This window comes from Hirundo rustica, chromosome 26 (genome assembly GCF_015227805.2).
Source record: "Hirundo rustica isolate bHirRus1 chromosome 26, bHirRus1.pri.v3, whole genome shotgun sequence".
NCBI lineage: Eukaryota > Metazoa > Chordata > Aves > Passeriformes > Hirundinidae > Hirundo > Hirundo rustica.
This window is the reverse complement of record NC_053475.1, coordinates 2,839,369-2,865,336: the sequence shown is the minus strand read 5'-3', so window position 1 is coordinate 2,865,336 and position 25,968 is coordinate 2,839,369. Positions and strand designations below refer to the sequence as shown.

The window sequence follows — 25,968 nt, the reverse complement described above, 5'->3', positions numbered from 1 at the left end:
GCCACTGTGACCAGATAATGTTTGGTCACCTGGCTGTGTGCAGTGAAAGATGTAGAATAAAAAAAAGCACTTACTACCTTAATACTGACCTTCGGTATCCATCCGGCCTGGTTTGTCCTCCAGCAGGCTCTCTGTGCTCGCAGAGGTCTCTGAGTCCACGTTTTCCTCGTCAGAGCCTCGCTGGTCAAGCTCAGGTAAGCGGTAAGTGATGTCCTCCCTGCATCAAACACAGGCTGCAGCACCTCTGACACAAGCACCTTTATGCAGCTCATGTTCAGAGGTAAAGCATGTAGTCATTAACTATTAATGCTCATGGTATTTTCTCTCAGCTAGTGCTTTGTATTTTCCTTTTTGCCCTCATAAAGGCCTACAGAACAGAGTTAGATCCTTTTGGACAAAAGGTATCCTGCTTTACCACCTGTGTTGCCTCCAAGTGCAAAGGCCTGACCAGGTAAGGGGGGACTTACTTTTCTTCTTTTATTGACTGTATACGATCGATGAGAATCTCCTTCTCCCGGTTGTTGGCTTCAGAAACGTCCTCCTCTTCATGCACCGAGTCCAGCTCTGAGGTGCCACTGTCATTTCCTTTGACCTGAGAGCTTTTACTCTGCAAGACAGATTCACACGTAACACTTGTCAGTCACAAGCATCTACACCCATCCCAAGTTTCAGAGTGGAAGACAAATGAGTAGGTCAAAGGAAAGGCTGATGGAATTGATGAAGAGCTGTTAGTTATCCATACAAATGTTTCAAAAAGTAAAAGAAAATTTCCTATTCACCTGACTTCCAGGATCTTGTTACCTTTGTTTGATCTGTCAGGCTCAGCTTAGTTTTAGTAGTCACTTAATGAGTAATATTATTACAATGTAAGTTACATACGGTGTCTATAAAATACCAGGTGATGACAGAACACACCAGCAGCTCTGCATGCAGTGTGGGGAGGAAGTTGCACCAGTACATGCAGTCCTGATTGTTCAAAAGAGTGTCTAAAACTGAGTTACAACCCGTGTAAGTATTTTAGTCATGCAAGAGTGCCACAAGAAAAACCCATGCACTGGAGCCCGGCAGTTGTACATACCAGTTTCCCCTCATAAGGGGAAGAGAACCCAAGTTTTATAGGCCAGAGCTAGAGAGAGATGGAAACCAAATTCACTATATGCAGCCTCTGATCAGACACAGTTTGTTTTGTATTAATCAGTACAACAAAAACAGAGTAAGAGTATTTTCCCTCCTAAAATGCAGTGTATTTGTGCAAACCAGCCACCTCTGGAGTGAAGGAACTCTTTTGCCATGTCAGACACTCAATCTTTGTTCAACTGACAGAAAGAAATACGCAGGAATAGATTCTGACCAGTACAAAAGCAGATTCCCACCCCTGCACCCTTCATTTATCAGAACTTCAGTGCAGCTGTTTTTAGCTCCTACCTACAGCTTTGGACAGTTGTTTTTTCCCCAACTGATTTTGACTCACTGAATGGATGGACAGGATAAGTAGCACTCCCTCCCCAAGAAGTTGGTGTTTTATTTCAACGCTTACCGTGTTCTGCCGAAGCAATGAGAGCCGTCGGAAAGCGAAGCTCTCTGCTGCTTCCAGCTGATTGATTTCTTCCATTTTTATCTTGTACTTCCTTATCTGCTCCTTTATGAGCATCTCCACACACCTGTGAGAAAGGCAAGAGCTTATTGAGCTGCCTCATACCATGAAGGTTCTGAAACAACCACGGTGGGATGGGCTGCTGCTCCCGGCCTGGGGGTGTTTGTCACACGCACACGTGGCGGGAGTGCGACCACAGCAGCACTGCACGCTAACGGGGTGAGGAGTCCAACACAGCAGGCACAACAGGACAGCTACTGGGGACAGGTAATGGCACAAGTTCCTCCCGGGATCACCAGAGCCTCCCATGCTGGCTCTACACAGTGGTGAGCAGACAGACATTACCACGGCTGCCAACAGCTCCTGCTGCTTCTACCTGTTGTCCCTGTGCTGGCACAGGCTGGCAGAGACACAACGAGCCTGCAACTGCCCTTCTCCACCTCTATGTCCCCAGGGGTCAGTAAGAAGTTACAAAAAGCTGTCATTTTTCAAACTCTGTTTTCATTGGAGGCAGAGGCAAGGCCAGCCATGCAGTGAGGATGGTGAGGGGCTCTCACAGCCAGAGTTGCTGGAGGGTGAGGAGGACAGAGAGGGTCAAGGACAGAACCTTCTTCAATTCAAAGAACAATGCAGAAGAGATAATCAGGGGATTGCAAGTATGCAGGAGACAGCTTAATTCTATATCATATTGTTTATTATGCCTTGTATCTCAGCAAAATAGATGATTAGGGTACAAGCCCCCTGAAAAATAGATTATCTTGATGTAAAACAGAAATCTGATAGTTAAGACTTATAGATCATCCTACTTTATGCTCAGTAAAATGGAGACAGGTGGAAGGTCTGAGAGGCATGTATGAATTGGCAGCACTGGCAGAGCTAGAAGTCAACAACTCCTGAACCTCAGCTTCTCATCTTGATACGAATAAAGTTGTAACAAATACAGGTAGTGGTACGGACCTTCCATCCCATTCCAAAACACTGCTTCTCCTCAGACTGGCAAAACTTACATGGTTGTTTTTGAAACATCCTTCATGCTGGTCAGGGGGTCAGAGGTATCAGGACAGCGCAAGAGGCACGGAGCAAATACGATGGCCAAGGCATTGGGGGACATGCGGTTCACATCTTCTATTAAAGCCACTCTGAAATTCAACATCCAGGGAAAGAGATTTTGAGCTGCCCTTGCTAGAATACAAACACCCTGATCACACCTTGCCAAAGTTCCCAAATAATATGTAAGGAGGCCTCTTGGACACTCAGTACGTACAGCAGTCCGAAGAAGCTTTACAATTATCTTGTACTACTAAGTAGACAACACTTCATGTATCAAAGGATCAGGGAGTCACCCAGGTTAAGCTAGTCTGGTAGCCTCTCAAAAGTATGTCTGGTGATTCAGCAACTTCTCAAAAATTCCAGCTGCCCATGTTCGGAGAGCTGCTTGGGAAGTCCCCAGGTTCCTTGGGTAAGAGCAGCCCCTTCACCAGCACCATTTATCCCTTCTCCTGGGACTTGCATATGTTTATCCTCAGTTCACTACAAGCCTCTCTGTCTAAATCCTGGTGCTCAGATGATTCACCAAGGTTTTGAAACCTATCTTGTCTTCAAAGTTGTTCTTACCTGTTCTACACCAGGTGGTGGAAGTAAACACACACCTGTTTGTGAGCGCAACTACCAGCTTCAATTCTTTAATTTCTAAACTAGCAAAATCCCTACACTGACAACTAAAGGTGTTTAAGACTTTAGAAAGCTTCCAAGAAACATTCAGGATCAGTTTCTCTACAAATGAAGAAATTAAACTCCTTACTTGACAAGATGGAAGATGAGTCGTTCCAAGGTATTATGATTTGCTTGTGGGAGCTGCTCCAGGACACTGTAAATGGCACAGAGTTGCTCCTGTTTCTCTGGCAGTTCTGCACAAAGGGAGAAAACACAAGATTGTAATTGCTGTGCAAGGCTAGTGGAAAGCTAAAAAATCCTAAATTCTGCTAAGTTTTACTGTCATTTCATTTAGCAACTGTTATAACTGAATGGTAAAGTACCCCTCATGGCACTGCAATTATCCTGCATTTTCAGATGCTGCTGCTGTTAGCAATCATCAGGTGACACACTAAGACCTCCAACACTGTCTAGGGTGCCTTAATCTCACTGAAGTTAAAAGAATCCAGGGATTTAAAGTACCTGTACATCCAGATCTGGTTCAGAATAACAAGGAAAACCCTGCCCAAAAGAAAACTTATTCACGTGCTTATACAGTTTTTAGAAAGAGCAGCTGTAAGTGATACATTAAAAATAGAAAAAGAACCCTGAAGCAAGATCAAGTAAGCTAGAGGAGAAATTCCCTGGAAAGTGTTTTATGTAAAATGCCTGAAATCATTGTTGTAAGTACACTGGAAGGAGCTGTTTAGTCAGCATGAGCAGCTTAAGAACTTCTTTTCCCAAGGACACCATGAGTTAAAGAAGAAATGTTTAAAGAATGGTTTTAAAACCTACCTACAGCTCTGAGAAAATCATTGTACTGTGCCGAGGTCATTAGTGGGTCTGGCAATTCCCTCAGCCACTGCTTAAGGATCCCTGTGATGGTGTGAATAGGGTAATTCTCCAGCTTCACTGAGTTTGGGTCTGGAAAGAAATGTTTTATTTAGAGGAGTTTATTCCTTTGATGCACACAAGGAGACCCCATTGAAATAAGATAAGAAACATTCAAAACTTCTGTTCACAGAATCCAAATATCAATTCAGAAGTTAAAAACAGGCAAAAGATAGTAATTTAAAGGTACTAAACAGCTTTTGGCAGACAAAAAAAAAAAAAGAAAAATGCAGCCTGCACAGTGAGCAAAAAGCTGTTTTTAAACACTAAGAAGTGACAGATACTTTCAGATAGAAGAGAATTGCAGGGAAAACTGATATCACGCAATGAAGTGCAAAGGGTGGACAACACTGCCCGACCTTCTTGCAGCAACTGCTTCAGCTCCTTCATGCGATTTGCTGATCCTGATTTCCTGTAGATGCCTTCCGTGTAGAGCCCGTGCATCTCCACGTACTCCAGCAGCTTCTCCATGACCACGGGCACCGAGTTCCTCTCGCTGGTCAGGGCGCTCACGCACACCCCGAAGTGCCGCGGCTCCGCGTCCTGCTCGCTCTGCGGTTGGCACAGGAGGGACCCCACTGTGAATTCCCCTTCCCCAAGCTACAAAATGCCATGGCTTCCTGCTACAACTACCTTATGCTTCCAGAAACTAAAGCTGAGTGTTGTATTCTGGCTTGCTACACGCCTTTGGTCATAAGGCAGATTTCCTGAGCTGCAGCAATGAAGAGCCTTTACGGCTCACACTGCAGGATTTCTTTATCAGTTTGGCCAACACTGCACACACACTCTGGAAGGGTTCCTAAATTAGCTCAAGCATCATCTCCTAGGAGAATGCTCTGTTTCTGCAAGTGCAGGGCCCCTCTCTGACTGCAGACAGAAGAGAGAGCTGTTTCAGCAATTTTTGGTCAGTGCCTGGACACTCACTGTTCATTTACTGAGAAATAAAGGCAGCATTTTGCATGCACCACTTCTGGTACCACAGAACCCCATCCCAGATCCACAGGCGTTACCTTTTTCCCACAGGAGGTACAGCTGCTCTGGATTTTGGACATGCACTTCTTGTGACAAGTCAGCTTGCAAACTAGAGAAAGGAGCAATTGTTACAAGCATCCAAATCACACCGAAACACTTTGCATCTTGAACTCCCCCCTTTCTCTAAGGGCTGTTCACCTGTAGCAGCCAGTTACAAGCAGCCTGCACACCTGAGGTGTGTTCACTCACCACTGCACAGACAGGCCTTCTCCATGGGCCAGATGTAGGAGGAGCAGTGCTCACACGACTGCCGGATGCTCACTTGGTAGTTTGTGAACACGTGGCCGTTGTGCTCTTCAATCTGGTGAGAGACAGCGAGGAACCAGTGAATCCTTCTTGCCTTTTAAAAAGTATTATTATTATTTGTAATAAACCCATCTACGCTATCTCAGATTTCCACCTTTTATTTTACAATTACAGCTGAAAGCTTTCACCCTGAAACCAAATTTCACCCTATATTAAGGCAGTTAGGTTTGCTGGAACATTCCCTAATTGACTTGCTGCCTTAAAGTTCATCAGTACAATAAAAGAGCTATAGTTTTGTTATTAATATTTAGTAGCTGTTTTCTTTCAAGCAGCCTATGCTTGAGAAAGCCTTTAGACTCTAAAAGAAGCTACGGACAAGCAAGAAAATGCTTGAGTACCAGCTATCACTGCATGAGCAAGACCTCTACGTTGTGAAAACCAGTTTCACATTGTCACATCTTCATAAAGGAGTTAAGTGAACGAGCATGCAAAACAAACCAGAATGTCAGTACAAAATCAAGCTCTTCAAAGGGTGTTTGTGCTCTGTGAGTGCACCTGAAGTCTTGGATTATTGCAAGAAGAAAGCACTTACTGCACGATCTTGTTTCCGTTTCTTCTTCTGGGCTTTGGTTTGCTGCAGCAGGAAACAAAACTGGCCTTAGTCTTTGAAGTTCAAACATTCCGTTCTTCTTTTTTTTTTTTCCCCTATTGAGTTTCCCAGACTTTACTTCACCTCCAGACATTCGAGACCCTATCCTGCAGCTTCAGCTTGGCTTGAGGGTTGTCTGGGCTCACACTATCAACTTCCTAAAAACCAACTGAGCTCACTGCCTGATGACAAAGCAACTCCATCTCTCAAACCTCCAGAGAACTCCTATGTTTTCACCAAAGAAAATGCACACTTTCAGATTCTGAACATATTAAGTTAAAAAATTAACAATGCCATAAAGGTGTATCAGCAATCAGAATTTGTTGCATACATAATGTGTGTATGGCAAGCGTTTCCCAAATAATAAAGAATGCCATGGAAAAGGTTTCTGAGGTAACACAGGTCCCTTATGTTAAGGGAGCAGCAGTGTTTCACCATCCCATAAATCAGTAACAGAATAACTTTCATACCTTGGGCTGCTCAGATTCCTCTTTCTTTGTATAGCCTCTGATGAATTCATCCAGAAGGGATAGAAAGAGATTCAAAACCAGCTTGACTTCTTTCTCTTCCCTTTTTTTGGCCAGGTTTGTAACTAGGAGCTGGTAATTTTCCACCAGATCTTTATAGCCAACATGGATTTGTCCATTCTAAAGAAGGAAAAATACTTGTCAGACATTCCTTTTTGATGCTGTTGAGACAGTTTCATATTTTCATGTACTTAAGTTCAGAGGTGAAAAAGCACAGCCATGATCAAAGTCAAAGATAACAGCCCATGACAGAAACAAGTTCACACACTTTCCTCCTGCACTGTCCAACAGCACTTGGCTGACACAAAGCAGTGTCAGAAGAATATTGGAAAAGCTGTTGGCTCCTCTCTTTGGTGTTTAAATACAGCAACATTAAGAGGCTGAAGACAGCAAAATCCATCCATTTCTAAAAATAAATTTATGGCTGAGTGAATGAGAAAAGGAAAACAAAGCAGGCTGCTTGAGATTACATCAGAACTGTAAAATGAGTCTAACATTCAGCTCTGAATTCTATGCTGAGAATTGCTTTGTTGAAGAGCTGCAGGCCAAGCCTTAAACCTGCACACTCAATTCATTTATTGCCTGCCAACTTTCCTTTATTGAGACTTACTACTTACAGGAGCAGAGTACATGGTCTTGATGTTTCCTCTGAACTTCTCTGTGGCTTCAAAAAACAAACATTCAACACCAGACTTCTGGGAGCGTAAGTCATTGATCTAGAAAAAAATACATCTGCATCAGATTTTGTTAAAAAAAGAACATCTGAACAGAGTTAAGCTTCAGTGCCTGGGCTTAGCCATTTGTGGCCATTTCAATTATTTAAAACATCTTTTTAATGCACTGCACTGCTGATACAAAACAGGAGAGTCAGGTAGTCTGGCTTCAGAGAACTCTCTCTTTATTTACAACTCTCGCTGTTTTTTTTTTAATACAGGTTCTGCTGCCCACTTATTTGTAAACAAAGAACTAACATGAACGCCCTGTATTGTATTTAATGCAATATTATGCATTCAGCAACTCAAGGAAAACAACAGGAAGGGTCCTAATGCAGATCTAACTCAAGTCAAACCATCCAATCAATTCTCTTATGCTTTGTAAGTATAACAAAATTATAGATAACAATATTATAACACAAACCCGCACCTAGACCAGCAGGCTTTAAAATTCTACACAAAGAGTAAACAAAGACTTGAATTTTATCACGGCTGGGAGCCTTTCACCTTGTTTAGGAGGAACTCATCCAGGTGTTTCAGCTCATTGGCGTTCGCAATCTCCCGGACCACGGAGGCGCGCCAGTCCTGGGACACGCTCGAGATCTTGCTGATCTTTATGGTTCTGTTCTTCTTTGCTTTGCTGCTCTCCTTCCCGGCCTGGGGCCGGCCTGCCTGCCCCGAAGAACCTGCCAGAGAAATGGATTTGTACATTTAAGCACAGGGAGGGAATTCTGCAGCGTTTGTTTCCTCGCAGAAAAGACGAACTGTGCTGAGGGTTAAATCACCAAACTCACCTTCTGAAACTTTCTGGGTTCCTCCTGTGTCTGTAAAGAGGACACAGGACACGAGGGAGAGGCCGTCTCCTTCCTCAATCACATCAGAACTCTCCTTAGCAATTTTCTTGTCTGGCTTTTTCCCCAAAAGTCTACGCAAAGGGCTTTTGAAAGCAGACCTGAATACAAAAGCAGATACAAGTCTGTCCCATTAGTAATAGAAGCTGGCTCTGCCACAAGAACAGGCTCTTAACAATAACCCACAACAGGACTCACAACTAGGGGGAATATTCAAGGCCCAACCTGCAGAAAAACTGAGCGGCACAAAAAAAAGGAAAGACAATGTGAAAGCACTCCCAGACTTTCTGGTGTTTACAAGATCAGAGCACTAACTTCAGCACACACTGACAACACCTCACATATCCAAAACATCACTTCTGGCTAAGGAAGTGCCTGGGCTGCAGAATGCCCGAGGCTGGAGCAGGCCAGGGAAGCAGCATTATATGCTTGCTGGGTTCTTCAGCTTTTCTCTTGGTGTTGTATTACACTACATGAACCTTTAATCCCAGCTGTAAGTTGGTTCTTATTTTAAAAAGAGCCAGTTCACAGAAAGTGTTATGCAAGAAGCAGAGAATCTGTTCCTCAGCAGGGTCAGATATCACGCTCAGAGCAACATGAAGCAGCGACACAGTCACTCATGCAGCTGATGCCAACTTGTGCCTCTCCACAATCACAGTCTCAAGGTGCCCAACTCCAGAACCAATGGAAAATCTCTTTTTTTTTTCATTTTCTCAAAGACAGGCCAGTCACACACACAGCCCATACTTGGCATCCCCTTGCTGACTCGCTGCCTGCATGGGAACAGCCGTGTCCGAGGTAGGGAAGTGGTCACTGGGCTTCTTCTGCACAGGGTATTTCTTGTTGCCTTTTTCTTCTTCAACTGGATCTGGTGATTGCTACAGGAGAGAGAAGGAGTCAAAAAAGGGCTTTTTGAGTGACCTAGATTCTTTAAATGGTTTTAAAAACGAGAATGGTGAAGTTTGCTTATCAAAACACTTTACCCAATAGATATTAGCTTTCTAATACAAGAGCCAAGTATATTTAATGCTTTGATCAAAGATCCATTTATTAAAAATTAGGTTTTCAAATTACTGTATAATATTTCCTGATGAATGTTTTTATATGGGTATCAAGCAAAAAGAAAATCAGCCTGAAGGAACACAGAAACACACTACAGACAATTATTCACAACCTTTTAATATTTATAAACAATGATAATTAAATATAAATATGCACAATAGCATCAGTACCTGGTTCATGGCAACAGTTTGGGCCAGTGTTGAGAGGTCACTTAACGAAGCTGAACTCCCCTTCTTCCTGTAGTAAGATGAGTTTCAAAATACATATTTTAATAAAGTCAGTGGCCTCTTCACATCTTTTAAATAACCCACATATTCCCACTACATCTGAGTCAGAACCCCGATCAGCCTTTGCAATTTACTTTTAAATGTAAAATGTGCTGGAGAAGTGAAAAAGCATGGGAGTGTCAGATTTCCTGCCATATCAGAGGGATGATGCCTGCAAGCTGCAGGTCACTAAAACCTTGTTTTCAATGGGTAAAAGACACATGAAAATAAACTCCAGACACTCTTTCAACTAATGCCCTGACTTCCTTTTAATACAGCCAGGCAGGCTTTGCATCTTTTGTAAGCTTCTGGAAACATTCTGCCCATACAGATTCACTGCAGGACGGGGAGCCAAGGAAAAGCAGGAGTTGTTCACAACTCCATTTGCTCCCACAGCATGGCCCAAATGTACAGGCTCTCAGGAGTTCTCCACCGATTTTTAAACATTATAGACATCTGTTTTCTGTGAAGTGAAAGAAAGGAAGCTGCCCTTACTCTAGCTGATCCTGAGGAGATTTATCCACACGTATCCTTCCATCCAAAGACTGACTCAGCACATCATTCTGGCCAGCATCAGACTGTCTCTTCCCTTTCCACTTCTCTCTCTTGTACTTTAGCTTCTCTGGGTCATCCACGTATCTCTGGATTGCAGAAGAAGTGGGGCTGTCCAGGTCTTTGGCTGCCCTCTGCCGCCTGTTTTTATCTGCCCAGCAGTCAGCAGGGCCCTGAAAGCTGCCAGTAGCAGACAGCGTGTTACGAACACTCAGCGCAAGATCTGTCGGCCTTGCAGGGCAGGTAAAACTTTGGCTGCCTTTTATTTGGTTATTTTGGTTCCCTTGTGTTTTTGTTCTGTCAGCTGCCGTGTTCTCTGCTTCTGATTCAAGTGGGTGCTCAGGAACAGAACCACTTTCTTTTATCTCACTTGATGGTGGAATGTCTGAAAGAGCTTTTTCTTCGCTTGGACTTTTCTCTCCCTCACCGCTTCCCTGAAGGACGTCACCTTCTTGTGCTGTGGATCTGTGCTCCTTCTTGGGCTCTGGAGAAGTTTCCAGGGCCTCTTCAGAAACAGTGTGCTCCTCGAGGCACAATGCAGCTGGTCCTTCAAAGGACAGGAGCACATGCTTGTTCTGCAAGTCGTTGTGTTGCAGCCCCCTCTGCCGACGGGATTCCCGCTTCTCCCGGCTGTTTGTTACCTTCTCGGAGCCCTCCGTCGTGTGCTTCTGGGGCAACGTGGCTTTCTCAGACGAGCTCAGGTTTTCAGCTTGTTCATTTTGAGCTTGGTCTTCACCCTCAACAGCTTGATCTGGCTCTGACTCGTGTTTCACAGGCAGCTCATCTGTTGCTGGCTCACTCTGCTCATCCTTGCTCGTATCATCCTCTTTGTCTTTATCTTCCTGCATTTCTCTTTGCTTTTCTTCAGCTTTCTGCCTTTCTAGAAGAATTTTCTGGTATCTGTTAAGAATTTTTAATATGAAATCACAAATCCTTAAATGCCCAGGGGTCAAAACCCCCACCAACTGCTGAAATGCAGCCCAAATAGCAATACAGACCCGAATTACAGCTACAGTCCCGGGGGACTGAAGGGAGGTGTCTGCTTGTCAGGACTGGCAGCACCAGGGCAGCTCAGCTGAATAAAGCTCAGGTGCTGAGCACTTACCAGTGCCCACACTCCACTGACCACTTGATACTGAGTGAAATATCGCATGGCAGTAACTACCTCAAAATTCATACAAAGTTCAAACAATGGTTTGGGTTGGGAGAGACCTTAAAGACCATCTCATTCCCACTCCCCTGCCATGGGCAGGGACACCTTCCACTACCTCAGGGTGTTCCAAGCCCCACCCAACCTGGCCTTGGACACTTCCAGGGGTCCAGGGGCAGCCACAGCTTCCTTGGCCAACAATTTCCCAAGCTGTTTACTAAGCCCCCCCAACACACAATCTGGCAGGTGAAGCCAGGTGATGAAATGGATGTTTTCACGCCACGTTGATCCCTCCCTTTACCTCTTACGCTGCAGGTACCCCCTGAGCAGGGCCTGCAGGAGACAAACACTCCTCCTGAGCTGCAGGAAGCGTTTCCTCTGCCGGTGCCCCCTCCAGGCCGCCTGGATCTCGATGGCAGCGTTGTTCCTCTGCAGAGCCATCCTGACGCAGCGGGAGCGCCAGCACGCCTGCAAAGGGAGGTTTCTGGAAGTGAGGGAGGGACACTTGGAGGTGGGGAGTGTTACATGACAGAGTTTGTTTGGTTGTCGTTAGGAAAATAAGGTTGGCGATTCTTGAAGGTACCTGTAAAACTGTAGCTGCCTGCCTCATCCTGAGAAAGCGCCTCCTTTCCAAAACCATCCTGACCCAGCTCTGAAGGAGGATGATTTTCCTGATCACTTCTTTGTGTAGTGTATCCTGTAGTATCTGCCGTTCAGCCTCTTTCATAAAAACCTATTCAGTTAAAGAAAAGTTCATCAAGAAGCAGTTAATAAGGAGCCTTTCAGCCCCCACTGGAGCTACGATAAGGTAACAGGAAAGGTAATAGTTTGGTACCACTGCACCAAAGCTTACCGGCTGACAGCTTGCCCAAAAAACAAAAGTCCTTTTAAATCTCAGAGTTTAGATTCTAAAACTTACACCTGTCCTTGCAGCCTTCAAATCACAGAACCCTTCTAAAATGCAAACACTGACCTGCTTGACAAATGCAATGATTTCCCAATCTATATGACAGGGAACCAGGCTGGCACCAAAACCAAGGGGTCAAGTATAACCTCTGTGTCATTACTTGCAAGAGTTAAAATGGCCAATTTAGATATAAAAAGCAGACAAGAGTAACATTTGTAAATGAACTGCACTGAATTTTGCAGTGTACAGCAGTGTTTCTTAGTGCCTTACAGAAAGTTTCACAGACCTTAGTCTTCCCGATTTGATAGTAGTTTTCATTCAGTTTTAGTTTATTCAAATAAGCACAAATGTCTTCCTTGGAGGCTTTGGCATTTTTGGGTAGTAACACCTGAAACTGGTCGATGAATTCCTATAAAAAGCAGAGACAGCAAGAGACCAAAGTTAGAAGGCAACTCCCAAGTTTAGAGTTTTAGCTCTAAACTAGAAATCTATTTAAAACACTTAAGCTACAGGGATCTGAAATACTTACCTCTCACTCCAAACTGAGCCATATTTCCATGTAAACTGCAGGCTTACAGTCAGCCTCGTGTTAACAGGATAGATCACCTGGATGTGATCTCTGAACCTCCACAGAGTGTTTTAGAGAAAACCAATTCCCACACAGAGACAGCACGGTGCAGCACTGACTGACTGCACTCAGAATGTTTTCCTTCATGTAACCAGGGAGAATTTACTGGCAGATGTTAAATTCACCACAATTTAACTACAACTTTTTGCCAGGCAGGCTCTCTCAAAACCAGAGTGCATTTTTACAGCTCATCCCAAGTGGTCATGGGCCTCATGTGAAGAGACACCAGACCTGTTTTCCAAAGAGAGCAGATATTCCTGAAAGCACAATCCCCTTTGTTCCCACCGTACCTGGAACGTGTACTTGGCACTGTAGCCAGACCTCCTGATGCGCACAGTTTCCAGCATGCCCGTGTACCGTAACTGCTGCAGCACCAAACTCTCATCAAAGAGCATCTCCTTCTGTAAAACATCAGAAAACAGCCAGTGAGAGCCTGAGGAGCCCAGCTGCTGTCGTAGGCACAGCAGATTTCTTTGCACATCTTGGTTACCTTCCACCTGCACACAGAGTGATAGTGAACAAGGTGAAATAAAGAGATTCCAAGGCTCGTGCCCTGGATCTCAGCAGGCAGCTCAGCTCAGGCAGCCTCACCTTCTCTGCGTTGGAGCGGATGCAGCGGATGAAGAATGGCTCAGCTCTGCCCAGTGTCTCCAGCAGCTTGTTAAGGGAAGTCTGAAATGAAACAGGCACAAAAGTTTTCCTTCAGGTGTCAGCATTTTGAGTGGTGTTTGACAGCAGGACAGCTTCTGCTTCAGGAATCAGGTTGTTTCAGGTCTCATGGCTATACAAAATCCCAACAGATCCTTCACATTGCTCAGTCCATGCCTGTATGTGGGATTTGCTTTCAGCTTTTCTCAAGAGAATTTAAAACAAGGTTTGAACGTGCTCTCACAGTAGCACTAGATCTGTATACAAGCATGATCAGTACAGAGAACTGACACATTTCATGGCATAAACAGCATCTCAAAATGTACTCTGACTTTAATCAGGTAATAAACCCCACTTCAAAAAGACCTGAAGAGTAAATCCCACTCGGTTTTCCAAGCAAGACCTGCCTAGATCAGCCCAGGAGGGCCTGGTCCCTCAGGTGTGTCACCTACCTGGAACTGGGCACTTATGCTGGGGGGTTTCTTCTTCTTGTGCAAGTGCAAAAGGGACTTCGTAGTCCGATCGTGCAGGGTCATGCTCATGATGAGTTTCAGAGATTTGGAATCCAGCAAGTTCTACAAAAAAGTTTTCATTATCAACAAAGTGCAAGTCTTTCAACTAAAAGGGAAATCTTTTGTCTGAAGTGAGTCAGAATGAAACCAGCTAGCCAAAGTTCCACATTCAATGGCATGGTACTTTTCATGATTATTTCTATTTTGGGTAAAAACATTTCTTAAGAGTGAAACTGGTTCACTGCTCTGTCCCAAGAGTGTAAGGTGAACAAGGGGAATCACATAATCACTGCATTTGCCTTCCCTGATTCGGAAGTGACTTCACTTTTATGGCATCTCCATACCTGTCTAATAAACAATTCTTATTAAAGTGAACATTTACCTATTCTTTAGCTTGTCAGGATAAATAACACAACTTTCCTACGCTATAAAACCATTCTGAAGTGAGTTCTGTCAATCAAAATGAAATTCACAGTGTGAAAAAAGCCCAAACCCAAGAGGAATCTAAATTTTCTGATTACCTTGGGAATGATCTGCTTTTGCTTGACACCTCTACTTTTCCTGTTGAAATATTAAAGATCATTTAAGAAAAAAAAAAATACACAGTTTTTGATTATTTCAGCAAGCCAAAAGTAGGTGCAGTTTATGAGGCAAGGTGAAGGACAGAAGCAAATGAGCACAACAGCACCAGGGTGTGTTCATGCACATCTCACAAGTGATCAATGCAAGAAATGCAAACTGCTCTGCAACAAGAACTTTTTTTTTTTCCCCCTTAAATAAACTCAGTAGGTATTGTAAGTTTTCAAAAGTGAAACGTTACCCCTGAAGTTACAGCTATTAAAAACTGCATTGTTGGACACACTACTGTAGTGTAAGTTATTCTCTTTAGCAACTGCATGGTCATGAAACTCATTTTAACACAAAGGCACTATCAAATCAAAATATTTGATTCAGAAGTTACAGCTGCTGGCACCAGAACCTCTGTGAAAGCACCCAGCTGCTCCCAGGAGGACAATGCATGTCCCAGCACCAGGAACTCTGGAATGTCTGAGCAGGACACACACCTCAGGCACAGCTCTCATCCACACACACAAGGTGAAGAAGTGGAAGCTCCCAGAAAAAAGGCTGCAGTTCACATCCTGCTGGTTCTGTGCGTGTTAACTCTGTGACACAGGGCAGGTTCCTGCTCTGAGCCACCCAGTTTACATTTACTTATTACACAGCAGAGCACAGATTCATCTCCTTACTCACGCACAGAACTGCAGATGTAAAGACTCTAAACCCAGGAACACATCCAGCACCAGCACCCTGAATTTCAGGAAACATTTCTCACACTTTGAGGGAGATCTCACTATTGAATATTTTGCAACAACAAGTTCATACTACATTACTTGCGGTTTTTAAAGCAAGTTCACATGAGAAGTAGGTTTAACTTTCAGCTACTGCAATGAAGCAACAAGGTGCTCTCTACAGCCTATTTGCAGAAGGGACGTTTTATTTTTAATTCACTTGTTTAGTGTTTTTAAAAAGACAAATTTGGGACAAGCATCATTTTTAGGGACTGGAGTAACTGCCTGGTTCTTGTTGCACTTTCAAAGCAATCCCCAGAGCACTCACAGGAGGTGGGAGCGGTGTTGAAGCTGACTGAGGGACCGAAGCAGCTCACAGGGATCATCACCCTGCCAGGGCAGTCCTTTAATACTGGCGATGATTTGTTCATGCATGTCTCTAAAATGATCCACAGCAAAACACAGGTGGCAAACAGAGATACACAGCCGTGAGAGAGGGGGAAAAAAGGAGTTAAAACCCCAAAAGGTTCTATCACCAAGTGTGCTCCAAAATGTAGCAGGTCAATCCCAGGCTACTTTTTCCTAAACATGAATGATTTTGATGACAAGTCAGCATTTTTTTCTACTCCAGCAGTGCTCTAAAATTTAATTGCCAGGGTCTCATACTCAACTTACTCTCTGATTCTACCTTTTAATGTAAATTCTGGAGTCATCAATTTGGGAAATGGAGGCAAATTTAGCAAAATGCAATTAATGAACAGGGAGCCCTCCCGGTTAAGCCAAGAAACCTTTTCAGGTAGATTTAAGATTCTTTATAGCCAACAGTAAACATTTTTACAGAGAGATTTGACCACTAAAATGAGGCTACTTAAAGAGACTTACATCAGAAATGTAAGTTATAAACAAGCTGTTAGAGGGATACTTGAAGAAATTTTGGGTTTCATTTCCATTTCAAACTTATTCACGTTTTCAAAGTAAGCCTGGGATGGCCCTTAATTCATGGCACGTTCCATTCCCTCAAGCATGCACTGTGCTTGTGAAGTGCTGTGCCCTGGCATAGAACTTACCTTCTTTACTCTCCAGAGAGGCACAAACCAAAAATAACAGAAGTGTAAGAATCACTTCTGACTCTTAGATGCTCTCCCCAGTCTGAGCTGCTCACAGAGGCAGCAACATTCTTACACAAGGTTGCTGCTTCCCTGGGTACCTCTGAACTTTTTTTGAATATCAAGATTTAAGATATACCAAGGAAACAGATCTGGTAAGCTGCGATCAATCCTTTCACCCAAATTGGATATTTAGTTCTTTGTTTCCCCAAGTGACAGAGGCTGTCCAGGATGCAGTAATGAGGAAACAGCATGAAGTCACCACTTCAAGTGTTCCATGGCTTCACTGTCACTCAGAGCACACTGAGAAAGTCACTGTGCCCTGGAAATGTGCCTCCCTGGCCTGGGAGTTCAGGCCTTTGGCTACTTACTTCTTGTTCTCACAAAAAGAAATGATGTCTTGAAAAGCATTTATATCGAAATCCTCAGAACAATCAAATGAGAAATCGAGCACTGAGTGGCTGCAAAAGGAACATGTACAAAGCCTAAATATCCATGGAAAGGCAAATCTCCCTATAGAGATACAGCTCTGTAAGATGGCCCTGCCTCTGCCCCCTTCAGTGACCCCGACTGGCTGCACAGGAGCACACAATGCTAAAAGCTGCACATTCCAACCACAGAGAACTCAAAAACCCAGTGGTAAATGCAATTGAAGCTGTCCCCAACATGTGGTGGCACTGGGTCTTACGTAAAATAAGCTAGAGTGTTGTTTTGATGGTATTAAAAAGGCCAAAGAAAACAAGACAGAAGAAATAAAACTTGCTTTCCTTGTGGAAAGACCTAGTTGAGATTTGATGTATTTGAAAATCCAAATCAGCAATTCAGCTTTTCCCTGTAGGGGTTAAGGATGTGTTTCTCACCGATAAACTTTTTCTACTGGAGTATTTGATCTCTGGAGTTCTCCAAGGGGAACTCTGGGTCCTTGACGTACCACTCCTGTTAGGAAATAACCAAAAGATTGCATTTTGACAAAGATATGAGCAGGCAAAACTCCCCAAACAAACCACCAACTTTAGCAAGCAAAGTTATCTCTCCAAGGGCCTGGAGTTTTTATCCAGTCCTTTATCAAGCTACGGTACTTTGCTGCTCAAACTCGCTTCTACTAGAAAGGAAGTTGCAGCTGCTCAAATTTAGTAGTTAATTCTGAATACTCATTTGATACTTCACAGAGGTCTAAGAAGATCAAAACTAGTGATGAGAATACCAGAATTATCACCCCCAACTTTGACAAATAGCCTTCAAGCCTCTCCCAGCCTGCTGGAAATGCTGCACTGTCTGGAGGAGGAAAGCTGAATGACCTCAGGTAGGAACAGTGACAATCTCCTCCACGTGTGAATATTAAACCATTTCCACACTCAGTTTGCCTTTAGCACCAAAGATGCTAAAGGTTGATGAGGTTCTGCCAGCAGAACAATTGTAGAGTATTAAATGTTTTCAGAGCAGTTTTCTGTGCCATACCTGCACATTTCCCGTGCCATACATGCACTTCCCCGTGCCTTACTTGCACTTTTTGAGCACTACTTGAAGTTTCCCAGCCCTATCTGCAGTTTCCCAAGCAATACCTGCAGTTTCCCAAGCCCTACCAGGACTTGCCCATGCCCTACCTGCTCTTTCCCAGCTCTACCAGCACTTTCACGTGCTCCACCTGTCATTCCCTGTTCCATCCCTGCCATCCCCAGCCCCACCTGCTGTTTTCTGTGCCCTGTCCCTGCCATCCCTGCTGTTTTCTGTGCCCTGTCCCTGCCACCCCAGCCCCACCTGCTGTTTTCTGTGCCCTGTCCCTGCCATCCCAGCCCCACCTGCTGTTTCTGTGCCCTGTCCCTGCCATCCCTGCTGTTTTCTGTGCCCTGTCCCTGCCCCACCTGCTGTTTTCTGTGCCCTGTCCCTGCCACCCCAGCCCCACCTGCTGTTTTCTGTGCCCTGTCCCTGCCATCCCTGCCCCACCTGCTGTTTTCTGTGCCCCATCCCAGCCCCACCTGCTGTTTTCTGTGCCCTGTCCCTGCCACCCCAGCCCCACCTGCTGTTTTCTGTGCCCTGTCCCTGCCATCCCAGCCCCACCTGCTGTTTCTGTGCCCTGTCCCTGCCATCCCTGCTGTTTTCTGTGCCCTGTCCCTGCCATCCCTGCTGTTTTCTGTGCCCTGTCCCTGCCATCCCTGCCCCACCTGCTGTTTTCTGTGCCCTGTCTCTGCCATCCCTGCCACACCTGCTGCTTTCTGTGCCCTGTCCCTGCCATCCCAGCCCCACCTGCTGTTTTCTGTGCCCTGTCCCTGCCGGCCTGGGCGAACACGGCCATGGCTCGGATGGCGGCGCGCAGCACGGCCCAGCGGAACACGGCCACCGGGTCCATCCCGATCAGCTCCCGCACGAAGGCGCTGTCGCTGCTGCGCAGCAGAGCCACGATGTCGGGTCTCATGTAGTCCATGTTTTTCTCCCTGAAATCCTGCAAAACAGGCACGTGGAACCACAACACCTCGCAAAAAGCTCCCTGCTTTGTTTATTCAGAATAATAGCGAGGGTTACCTTCCAGTCCATACCACCGCCCAAAAAACAAACCCAAAGTACCTCTGAGAATCCTTCTGATCCAGCCCATTCCCAGCAAATTTTCTACATCCTGACAATAAACTCCCAGAAAGGCAAGGAATTTTTTTTTTTGTGCCCATCAGCTCTACCACGTACTTTGATCTGGTATTTCACTTTGCCAGCAAAGTGGCGAATAATAAAAGCAGGCTCCATCACTGGGGTTCCGACAAAGAACTTGTTCTCCTCATGCTGCTGTTTGAATTTTGCCAGTAGAGTTTGGTTGGTGGCATGTGGAAAACTGGGAATACAAGACAAAAGAAGAGCTGTTTCTCAAATACAGGTATATTTATTGGGGTGACAGAATGAACACTTACTGATCCTTGTGGAAAGTATTAATTGTCCAAGATCTCTACACCTGCATTGAATTTTAAAGGTGGGCTCAATTTCTAGACCCAAACTAAGCAGCTCCACACACAGCAGAATATTCTGAGGTTTCAAGTGCATGCCAATGTTTCCTCCTGCTTCACCAGCCAACTTTAGTTAGCACCACATTAACTATTTACCACACTTGCTACTTAATGCTCCAAGGACTTAGAGACATGCATTTTGCTCTAATTGCAGTCCCATGGTAAGCCACAGACACGGAAATTCCTAAGTTTGCATAAGCCAAAGTTCAATTTTAGCATCGATGTATATTACCACCATACTGGAGTCATTGGAAGCAAACTCCAGTGTAAATCATAGTCATAAATAACCCCTTGCTTCCCACAACATTCCTCTTCTTTTTCAAGGGCTGTGTTTCTGTTCCCTTTCACAGTCCTTCCCTCCCCCCCGCCACACATGTTTTTTCAGAAGATGTTTGTTGCTTACTTGCTTTCTTCATCCAGAAGATAGAAGAGGCCAGTGGGCTTCTTGCTGATTAAGTGAATGCAGGCCACGTTATCAGTATAGTCAATATTGTGCCAAGTGATCCCTTCACTCTTATATTCCTCCTGTATAGATCAAGAAAATTCCCTTATCAGTACAGTGCCCTGACCTTTGATGTCCTGTGGTCTTTAAGTGCTTAAAACACAGCCTTGGACATCTGTGACAAGTGGAGTTTGTTAGTTCAGGCAGCAGAGACAAAAATAAGGAGGATTTATAAATCAGAACAGAAGAACAGGCCATAGTGACACAGATCAAAGGTCCTCAGGCACGTCACTCTGCAGGGTCTGTTTGGGGTAAAACTATTTCCAAACCAAAGCTGTGAGAGGAATGTTCTGCTGTGCTCTGCCTTCCCAGCAGTCAGCAGCCTATGACCCCGGAGTCAGACATTACATCCACAGCACCCCAGTAAAACTGGGCAGACACAGAGCAGCTCAAGTCTATTTTCTCTTCTATAATTTCTGTATTATGGGTAATGAGAATAGTTAAATATCAGGTTCCAGAATTTTCATATTGCACTGTCAGAGGAAATAAGAGAAGTTTCAAAACAGGCATTAAGGCCTACACAACATCAGCACCAGAACTTCCCTAAGGAAGCGAGGGATACTGCTTAGACTCAGGACATTTGGAGCTCCCTGACAAGAGAACATGAAGCTCTTCTGCTGAAGTCACAAACCCTCAAATGCTTCACAAGACAAGCTTCCCATTAAGATACAGAAGCAAAATACCAGATTTTCTTAATGCTGTAAATACCCACAGGAAAAAGCTAATGATAAGGTAATAAAGCAAAAGAATGATAAAGTTTAAAAAAAAAAAAAGAATCACACAGAAAATTAAGTAAGTTTTATGTTTAACAAAGGACAAAGAGCACCTCTCATGCTCTGGATGATGATGATGATAAACGCATTATTTTTAAGTAGGTGGAATTCAGTCTGCCCAACACAGTGCACACCGTGTTACAGAACTGAAATGCTATTTTCCACACACAAAAAAGCCTTTCTTTAAAAAGATATAGAGATCTCCCTGAGGGCCCTCAGGCTGCAAGAGATACAGGAAATGGGTCATTCAAGGATTAAGCTTATTGGGAAAAATGGCATCAGGGAAAAAAAAAAGAAGACAATGTAACTATTTACTCTGGCCAGCCTGGATAGGCAATTCTGTCCTAAGTTACAAAACAGGGACCTCAACATCATGTTTACACACAAAGTTGGGATGTTTGGCAATTTTATTTTCTTTAAAATGCCTGCCTAAAGTTGTTGACAAAGTACCACATACTGGAGAATGACTCCTTTCAGCAGAGTGACCTGAGAACCACACATCTGCGAAAAGCAGAGAAAAAGCAAGTCTGGAGCAAACTCCCTCCAAAAGCCAGTGAAGGAACAGGATCTGTTGGCTCCTGCAGCGCTCAGAGAGCTCTGTCAGATGACACCATCTGCAAACAAGTCAATCAACACATGCCAGTAATACCAGGGTTCCAGAACCACTGCCAGGAGCAGAGCACAGTTGTACCCCCTAAATGCAGTAGGGCGGGAGAAGCAGCAAAGACTGGTTATAAAATACTTCAGACTGATAAAATTAAGAGAAGCTGTTTCCCAACCATTAAAACAAAAACACCTGAATCCAACCCCTCACCTACAGACTTCCAATACCAAAGTTCACAGTTTTAGCTGACTTCTGTCTGGGATCACCTGAGTGTTATCTCAGTTTTTGCAGTCAAGCAGAAACTTAGTGCCAGCCCTCTGAAGAAAGACCCCATTAGTACAAAAACAAGCAATAGTGAAAGAAAAAAAAATTAAAAGTAAAGACTTTCAGAAATATTCAAGCAATTATGCCATGGGGTTTTGCAGAGTAAAGCCTAAGTTTGCATAAATACAAACACTTCATAAAAACAGGTTTCACTTCAGCCACTCTTGTTTCTTACCTGCTCCAATTTGAAAATGTGCTGATTGAAATAATACTGAAGTTGCTCATTTGCATAATTTATACAGAACTGCTCAAAACTGTTGGTTTCAAAATCTTCAAATCCAAAAATATCAAGTACACCAATGGACAGACACTGAAAGAAGATGTGGAAATCTAGTTACCAATCTGTCATACACTGCCTCAACCCCCAAAAGATAAACAGTCCAGAAAGCACTGCAGTCTGTGCTGAAAGATTTTAAATATCTAATAGTTAGTTCTGTCTACTGTGAAAACAGAGATATCAAATATTACCAGGAAATTTACCATGGGCTTGAGAAATATCAAGATTTATCCCAGATATCACAACACATCATCTCCAGCAATGACTGTTAGGTCCAAAACCACAACTGCCTGCAAAGACTTGGTTTTGTGAGAGACTTACTGTAACAGATTCCTCCATGTCCTTCTTGTTAAGGAGTGCATGATTGATCCGCAGAACAATCCAATCAAACAGAGCACTGTACAAGGACTTTGCCATGGAATCACGAGCTGTTATTGCCTGCAGATCAAACAATCTTCAGAAGTTTGTTTAAAAAAAAAATCATTTTATTTTCAAACCAGTGTCACTCACAGGTTATAACCCCAGCAGAGACAAATAAAATCACAGTTTGCCTTTAATTCAAACTTCTACCTTTCCGACCATCCCTCACTAAATGTGAAAGTGTTCCATAATAGCTTTTTTAATCCAAAAAAAGCAAGTTTCAGTTATTTAAAATCACTCTACAAGTGCTCTTTTACTCACCTCATTGAGACTATATGGCAAAATAAGCTTATCATTAGCAGTCACAGTTTTTCTTTTTGTTAGCACTTCTACCAAGATTTCCCGTTTAACCTTCAAAACAAGAGAGAACAAGAGCTGCTGTCACCATCAAGCTCCTCAATGAGTTATTTGACTGCAGCAGTGGACATACAACTTCTTCAGGGAAGCTCTTTGACAACAGCCACATTTATCATCCATCAGTAGCTTTACAAGTCCTACAACTTGTTTAAATGATCCTGTTTACATTCATTCAGATGTTCCCCTGTGGTGGCAAAGAACACACCTACACCGAATCTATTCTTGCTCATCTCTGTCATTGGTGAGTCAACAAATTCTATTTCCATGCTATAGGTTATATTCCATCTCTAACCCCAATAATCCCAGTAATTTCACGTTTCCCCTCCCACAAGATGAATTTTCTGGCACTATCACAAAGGAGATTTAGATATAGCAGTTGGGATATCAGAGTAAAATGCTGGGGTAGAACATGACAAACAGGTGGATCACTCATTAATGCTGAAGAGAAATACTCTACTTTCAACAGCTGGGAAAGAATGTCCAACACTTCAGGAGGTCCCACGTCCAAGCCTTCATCCCGGCCCGTGGCCTTCTTCTTGTATGTGACATTGCCCAAATACAGAATAGCTGAAAGTATTGAAAAGATCCTAAGGAAGAAAAATTGAATTATGTCAGAATTTTTCTTAAGAGAGCTCATTATAGCAGGTTAGCAGACCTAATTCTGCCTCAAGGATTAGTCTGTGAGCTCTCAGACACTCAGCTCTCCTCATTCCCTACGTGTGATCCCAACTGCACATTACAACTCATGAACAATAACTGCCAGTAGCAAAAGCTTACAGAATTCCACTTACTGTTTCTTTGTTGCTGAAAGGAAGCCAACCATCTCCATGGCTTGTTTTAATCTCTCAAATTCATGTCGGAGATCTTCCCCATCTTCAATTTTCAAGTTATGCTGCAAAGAGAAATCCACAAAAAGGCAAAGAGCAAAACTCAAACATCACAAAAAGGCCAGTATAATCTATTCTCCTTCCTTTCATCTTTGACACAACACACAGACAACCCTTATCAATGCATTGGTAAATCACAGATTACCTGGTTGAGGTAGAAATAATCTTCAGGTTGCTTGAGGTGAAATTCTTTACGCTCTTCCTCATTGACTCCAAGTAGCAAATAATAAAAGACATGGTAGTTCCTGCAAAGTCAATACATTTCTCTCATGAAAATACAGTGGATTTTCTTTTATTCTATATAATTCAGGTGCTCTTAAACTGCTGCATTGATTTTAACTCTCTTGGAAAACTATATTTCTCTCTTACCTTTCATCTTTTTCTTGAGAAACCAGACGAGATTTTTCAAGCAGGTATTTTTCAACCACAGCCCTAAAGAACCACAGAAAATGCAATAAGCATGAGAGCAAAAAGAAAACACCTCAGAAAACATTAGACACCAACTGCCAAGAGAGCTCAATTAATGAGATCTGCACTGAAATGTGCAAGAGAAGAGCTTAGACACTACCATAAATCTAAACCAAGAATTTCAGTCGGCCCTATATTGTGGCTGGAACAAAGAAAAACCCAGGGAACCCCTTCCTGCAGTGCCTGGGTTTAGTGCAGGTAACTTAAAACAGGCAGACCAAGCAAGGAAGGCGCTGATGAAAATTGCCACCAGAAACAAGACCCACAGAGTGGTAACAAAGTGTTCTCCTGGAAGATGAACACTTACCTGATAAGGCGTGCCAAGGGAAGACCCCAAAACTACCCCGGTTTCTGCCTGATTCTCCTCCCAACAAATCTGCTGGGTTTTTATGTCAGTGATAAACAGTGATAAACAATAATTCCATGCCCTTGACAAGGGGTACAATGATTGAGGACAAAGTCTGAGCACCTTTTTCTCAGGCTGAAGACAAAACAAATGTATTCAAATTGTACCAACAGCCTGAGCTAGTGTGACTGGGTCTGAAAATATGTTAAATTCGTTCAGAATAACTCTCAAGGCACATGCAGTTCCCAGTCATTCATGTTACTGCAAATGAGAAGAAATCCAAAGAAAAGAAACACTGGAGCATAAAGGTCAGGGATTGCTCATGACACTCCACAGTCCCTCAGAACCAGCAAGTGGAGGCATTAAATATCTCATGTTTTAAGGCCTTCAGATATAAGCACACATATTTGATTAAGTAACTTGGGAGATTTCTTTATCTCTCTCATGTTTAAGCTGTTTCTTTGAAATGGCTTCCTCAAATCTATTTCACTTCTCTTCACTCCTATTAAAAATTGAGATCTTCTGTTTTTAAATGCAAAATGGAGAGGGCAGGGGGTGTTACGTTAAAAACCCTCATTTAGCATGAAGGTAAAGATACAGCAGCAGATTCTTAACCTGAACCAGCTGTACAGCAAAGTCAGAGTATTGTGCATCACCTGACAATTCCCCAAAGCTCAGTTTACAGAATTTTAAACTCCACAGCACCAAGCAATTCTCACAAGAGCAGAGCTCCAACAAGGCAGCATTTTATGTGCAACAGAGGCTTCCCAGTTCCTAAAAGCACAGAGATCAGCCCCAGAATCAGCTCAGCCCGTACTTACCCCCGGACAATACCATTCTCCAAATAGTTGACTTGAATGAACTTCCCAAAACGACTGGAGTTATTATTATGTGCTGTTTTTGCATTTCCAAATGCCTGCAATAAAGCAAAATGAGTTAATCTTCTATCAAACTAAATACGTCAACGCACAGCTTCCCAAGCTCTTCTGTTCATTGTTCAGATTCCCACTGGCTTCCAGAATAAATCAGAATACTGAGGGAGCTGCAGCACACAAACCAAAAAAGCAGCCTAGGAAGCCCCCATGCTCCTCATAGAACTCTATGTGTTTATTATTTCACCCATGCAGTAGCATTTGTGTGATTGAGGGAAGGGAATAACACTTTTAGATATTTTCAGGAGTACAGGACAGGTAACCACAGGCAGAGAATGCAAATCAGCCTCATTCAATAGCAATTAGGACCTCAAAACATTCAGCAGGGTGAAGACAGCACAACCATCACGGAATCATCTCTTCATACAAAAGTCACAAACCACGTCCTATTCCCCCATCTATTGCTACCACTGAAAAAAAATTCACATTAAACTTTTCTTCAAGAGAGACAGAACATTAATATCTCGTTTATAAAGTCAGCCCAGCAATTTTCAAAGTTGTGTATTCAAAAAACCAGGAAAAGGACAAACAGAAAAATTTTGGTTTACAGAACAACTCATTGGGCAGCTACACTCTGCTACACAACACTGAAAAATGGAGTTTTATGATGAGGTGTTAGGAAAGACAAAATACATATGGCACAAACCCTACCTCTGCATCTCTAATTCTTCTATCAGATCCTGAGTCCTCTGACAGCTGCTAATACACACGTAACACAAAATCCTCTGCATGAGCCATGCTTAAGGACTACAAAGGAAACTTATTATATGTAAAAA

General features: G+C 43.4%; 1 protein-coding gene across 14 annotated transcripts in view; it reads right to left on the bottom strand.

Annotated features, from left to right (window-relative positions):
- The window catches only part of MYO9B (myosin IXB), a 42,184-nt gene that overhangs the window by 947 nt on the left and 15,269 nt on the right, over window positions 1–25,968 (bottom strand). For 5 of the 14 annotated variants that reach the window (XM_040086576.1, XM_040086588.1, XM_040086577.2 and 2 more), the window contains exons 4-42: window positions 25,082–25,176; window positions 23,816–23,878; window positions 23,592–23,691; window positions 23,351–23,451; window positions 23,017–23,146; window positions 22,464–22,553; window positions 22,104–22,220; window positions 21,681–21,815; window positions 19,706–19,827; window positions 18,992–19,133; window positions 18,560–18,755; window positions 17,176–17,251; window positions 16,687–16,776; window positions 15,538–15,648; window positions 14,442–14,481; window positions 13,861–13,983; window positions 13,352–13,432; window positions 13,051–13,161; window positions 12,419–12,541; window positions 11,809–11,958; window positions 11,527–11,693; window positions 10,019–10,975; window positions 9,428–9,494; window positions 8,943–9,073; window positions 8,139–8,296; window positions 7,852–8,030; window positions 7,249–7,347; window positions 6,575–6,751; window positions 6,048–6,089; window positions 5,399–5,510; window positions 5,188–5,258; window positions 4,537–4,729; window positions 4,082–4,210; window positions 3,396–3,501; window positions 2,602–2,733; window positions 1,538–1,661; window positions 1,079–1,126; window positions 468–607; window positions 90–217 (exon numbers count right to left, since the gene is read on the bottom strand). In XM_040086576.1, the coding sequence (XP_039942510.1) occupies window positions 90–217; window positions 468–607; window positions 1,079–1,126; window positions 1,538–1,661; window positions 2,602–2,733; window positions 3,396–3,501; window positions 4,082–4,210; window positions 4,537–4,729; window positions 5,188–5,258; window positions 5,399–5,510; window positions 6,048–6,089; window positions 6,575–6,751; window positions 7,249–7,347; window positions 7,852–8,030; window positions 8,139–8,296; window positions 8,943–9,073; window positions 9,428–9,494; window positions 10,019–10,975; window positions 11,527–11,693; window positions 11,809–11,958; window positions 12,419–12,541; window positions 13,051–13,161; window positions 13,352–13,432; window positions 13,861–13,983; window positions 14,442–14,481; window positions 15,538–15,648; window positions 16,687–16,776; window positions 17,176–17,251; window positions 18,560–18,755; window positions 18,992–19,133; window positions 19,706–19,827; window positions 21,681–21,815; window positions 22,104–22,220; window positions 22,464–22,553; window positions 23,017–23,146; window positions 23,351–23,451; window positions 23,592–23,691; window positions 23,816–23,878; window positions 25,082–25,176 (5,356 nt within the window). Of the gene's footprint in view, window positions 1–77; window positions 218–467; window positions 608–1,078; window positions 1,127–1,537; window positions 1,662–2,601; window positions 2,734–3,395; window positions 3,502–4,081; window positions 4,211–4,536; window positions 4,730–5,187; window positions 5,259–5,398; window positions 5,511–6,047; window positions 6,090–6,574; window positions 6,752–7,248; window positions 7,348–7,851; window positions 8,031–8,138; window positions 8,297–8,942; window positions 9,074–9,427; window positions 9,495–10,018; window positions 10,976–11,526; window positions 11,694–11,808; window positions 11,959–12,418; window positions 12,542–13,050; window positions 13,162–13,351; window positions 13,433–13,860; window positions 13,984–14,441; window positions 14,482–15,537; window positions 15,649–16,686; window positions 16,777–17,175; window positions 17,252–18,559; window positions 18,756–18,991; window positions 19,134–19,705; window positions 19,828–21,680; window positions 21,816–22,103; window positions 22,221–22,463; window positions 22,554–23,016; window positions 23,147–23,350; window positions 23,452–23,591; window positions 23,692–23,815; window positions 23,879–25,081; window positions 25,177–25,968 lie in introns of all 14 variants that reach the window. The other 9 variants (XM_040086590.1, XM_040086589.2, XM_040086585.2 and 6 more) reach the window with 7 other exon arrangements.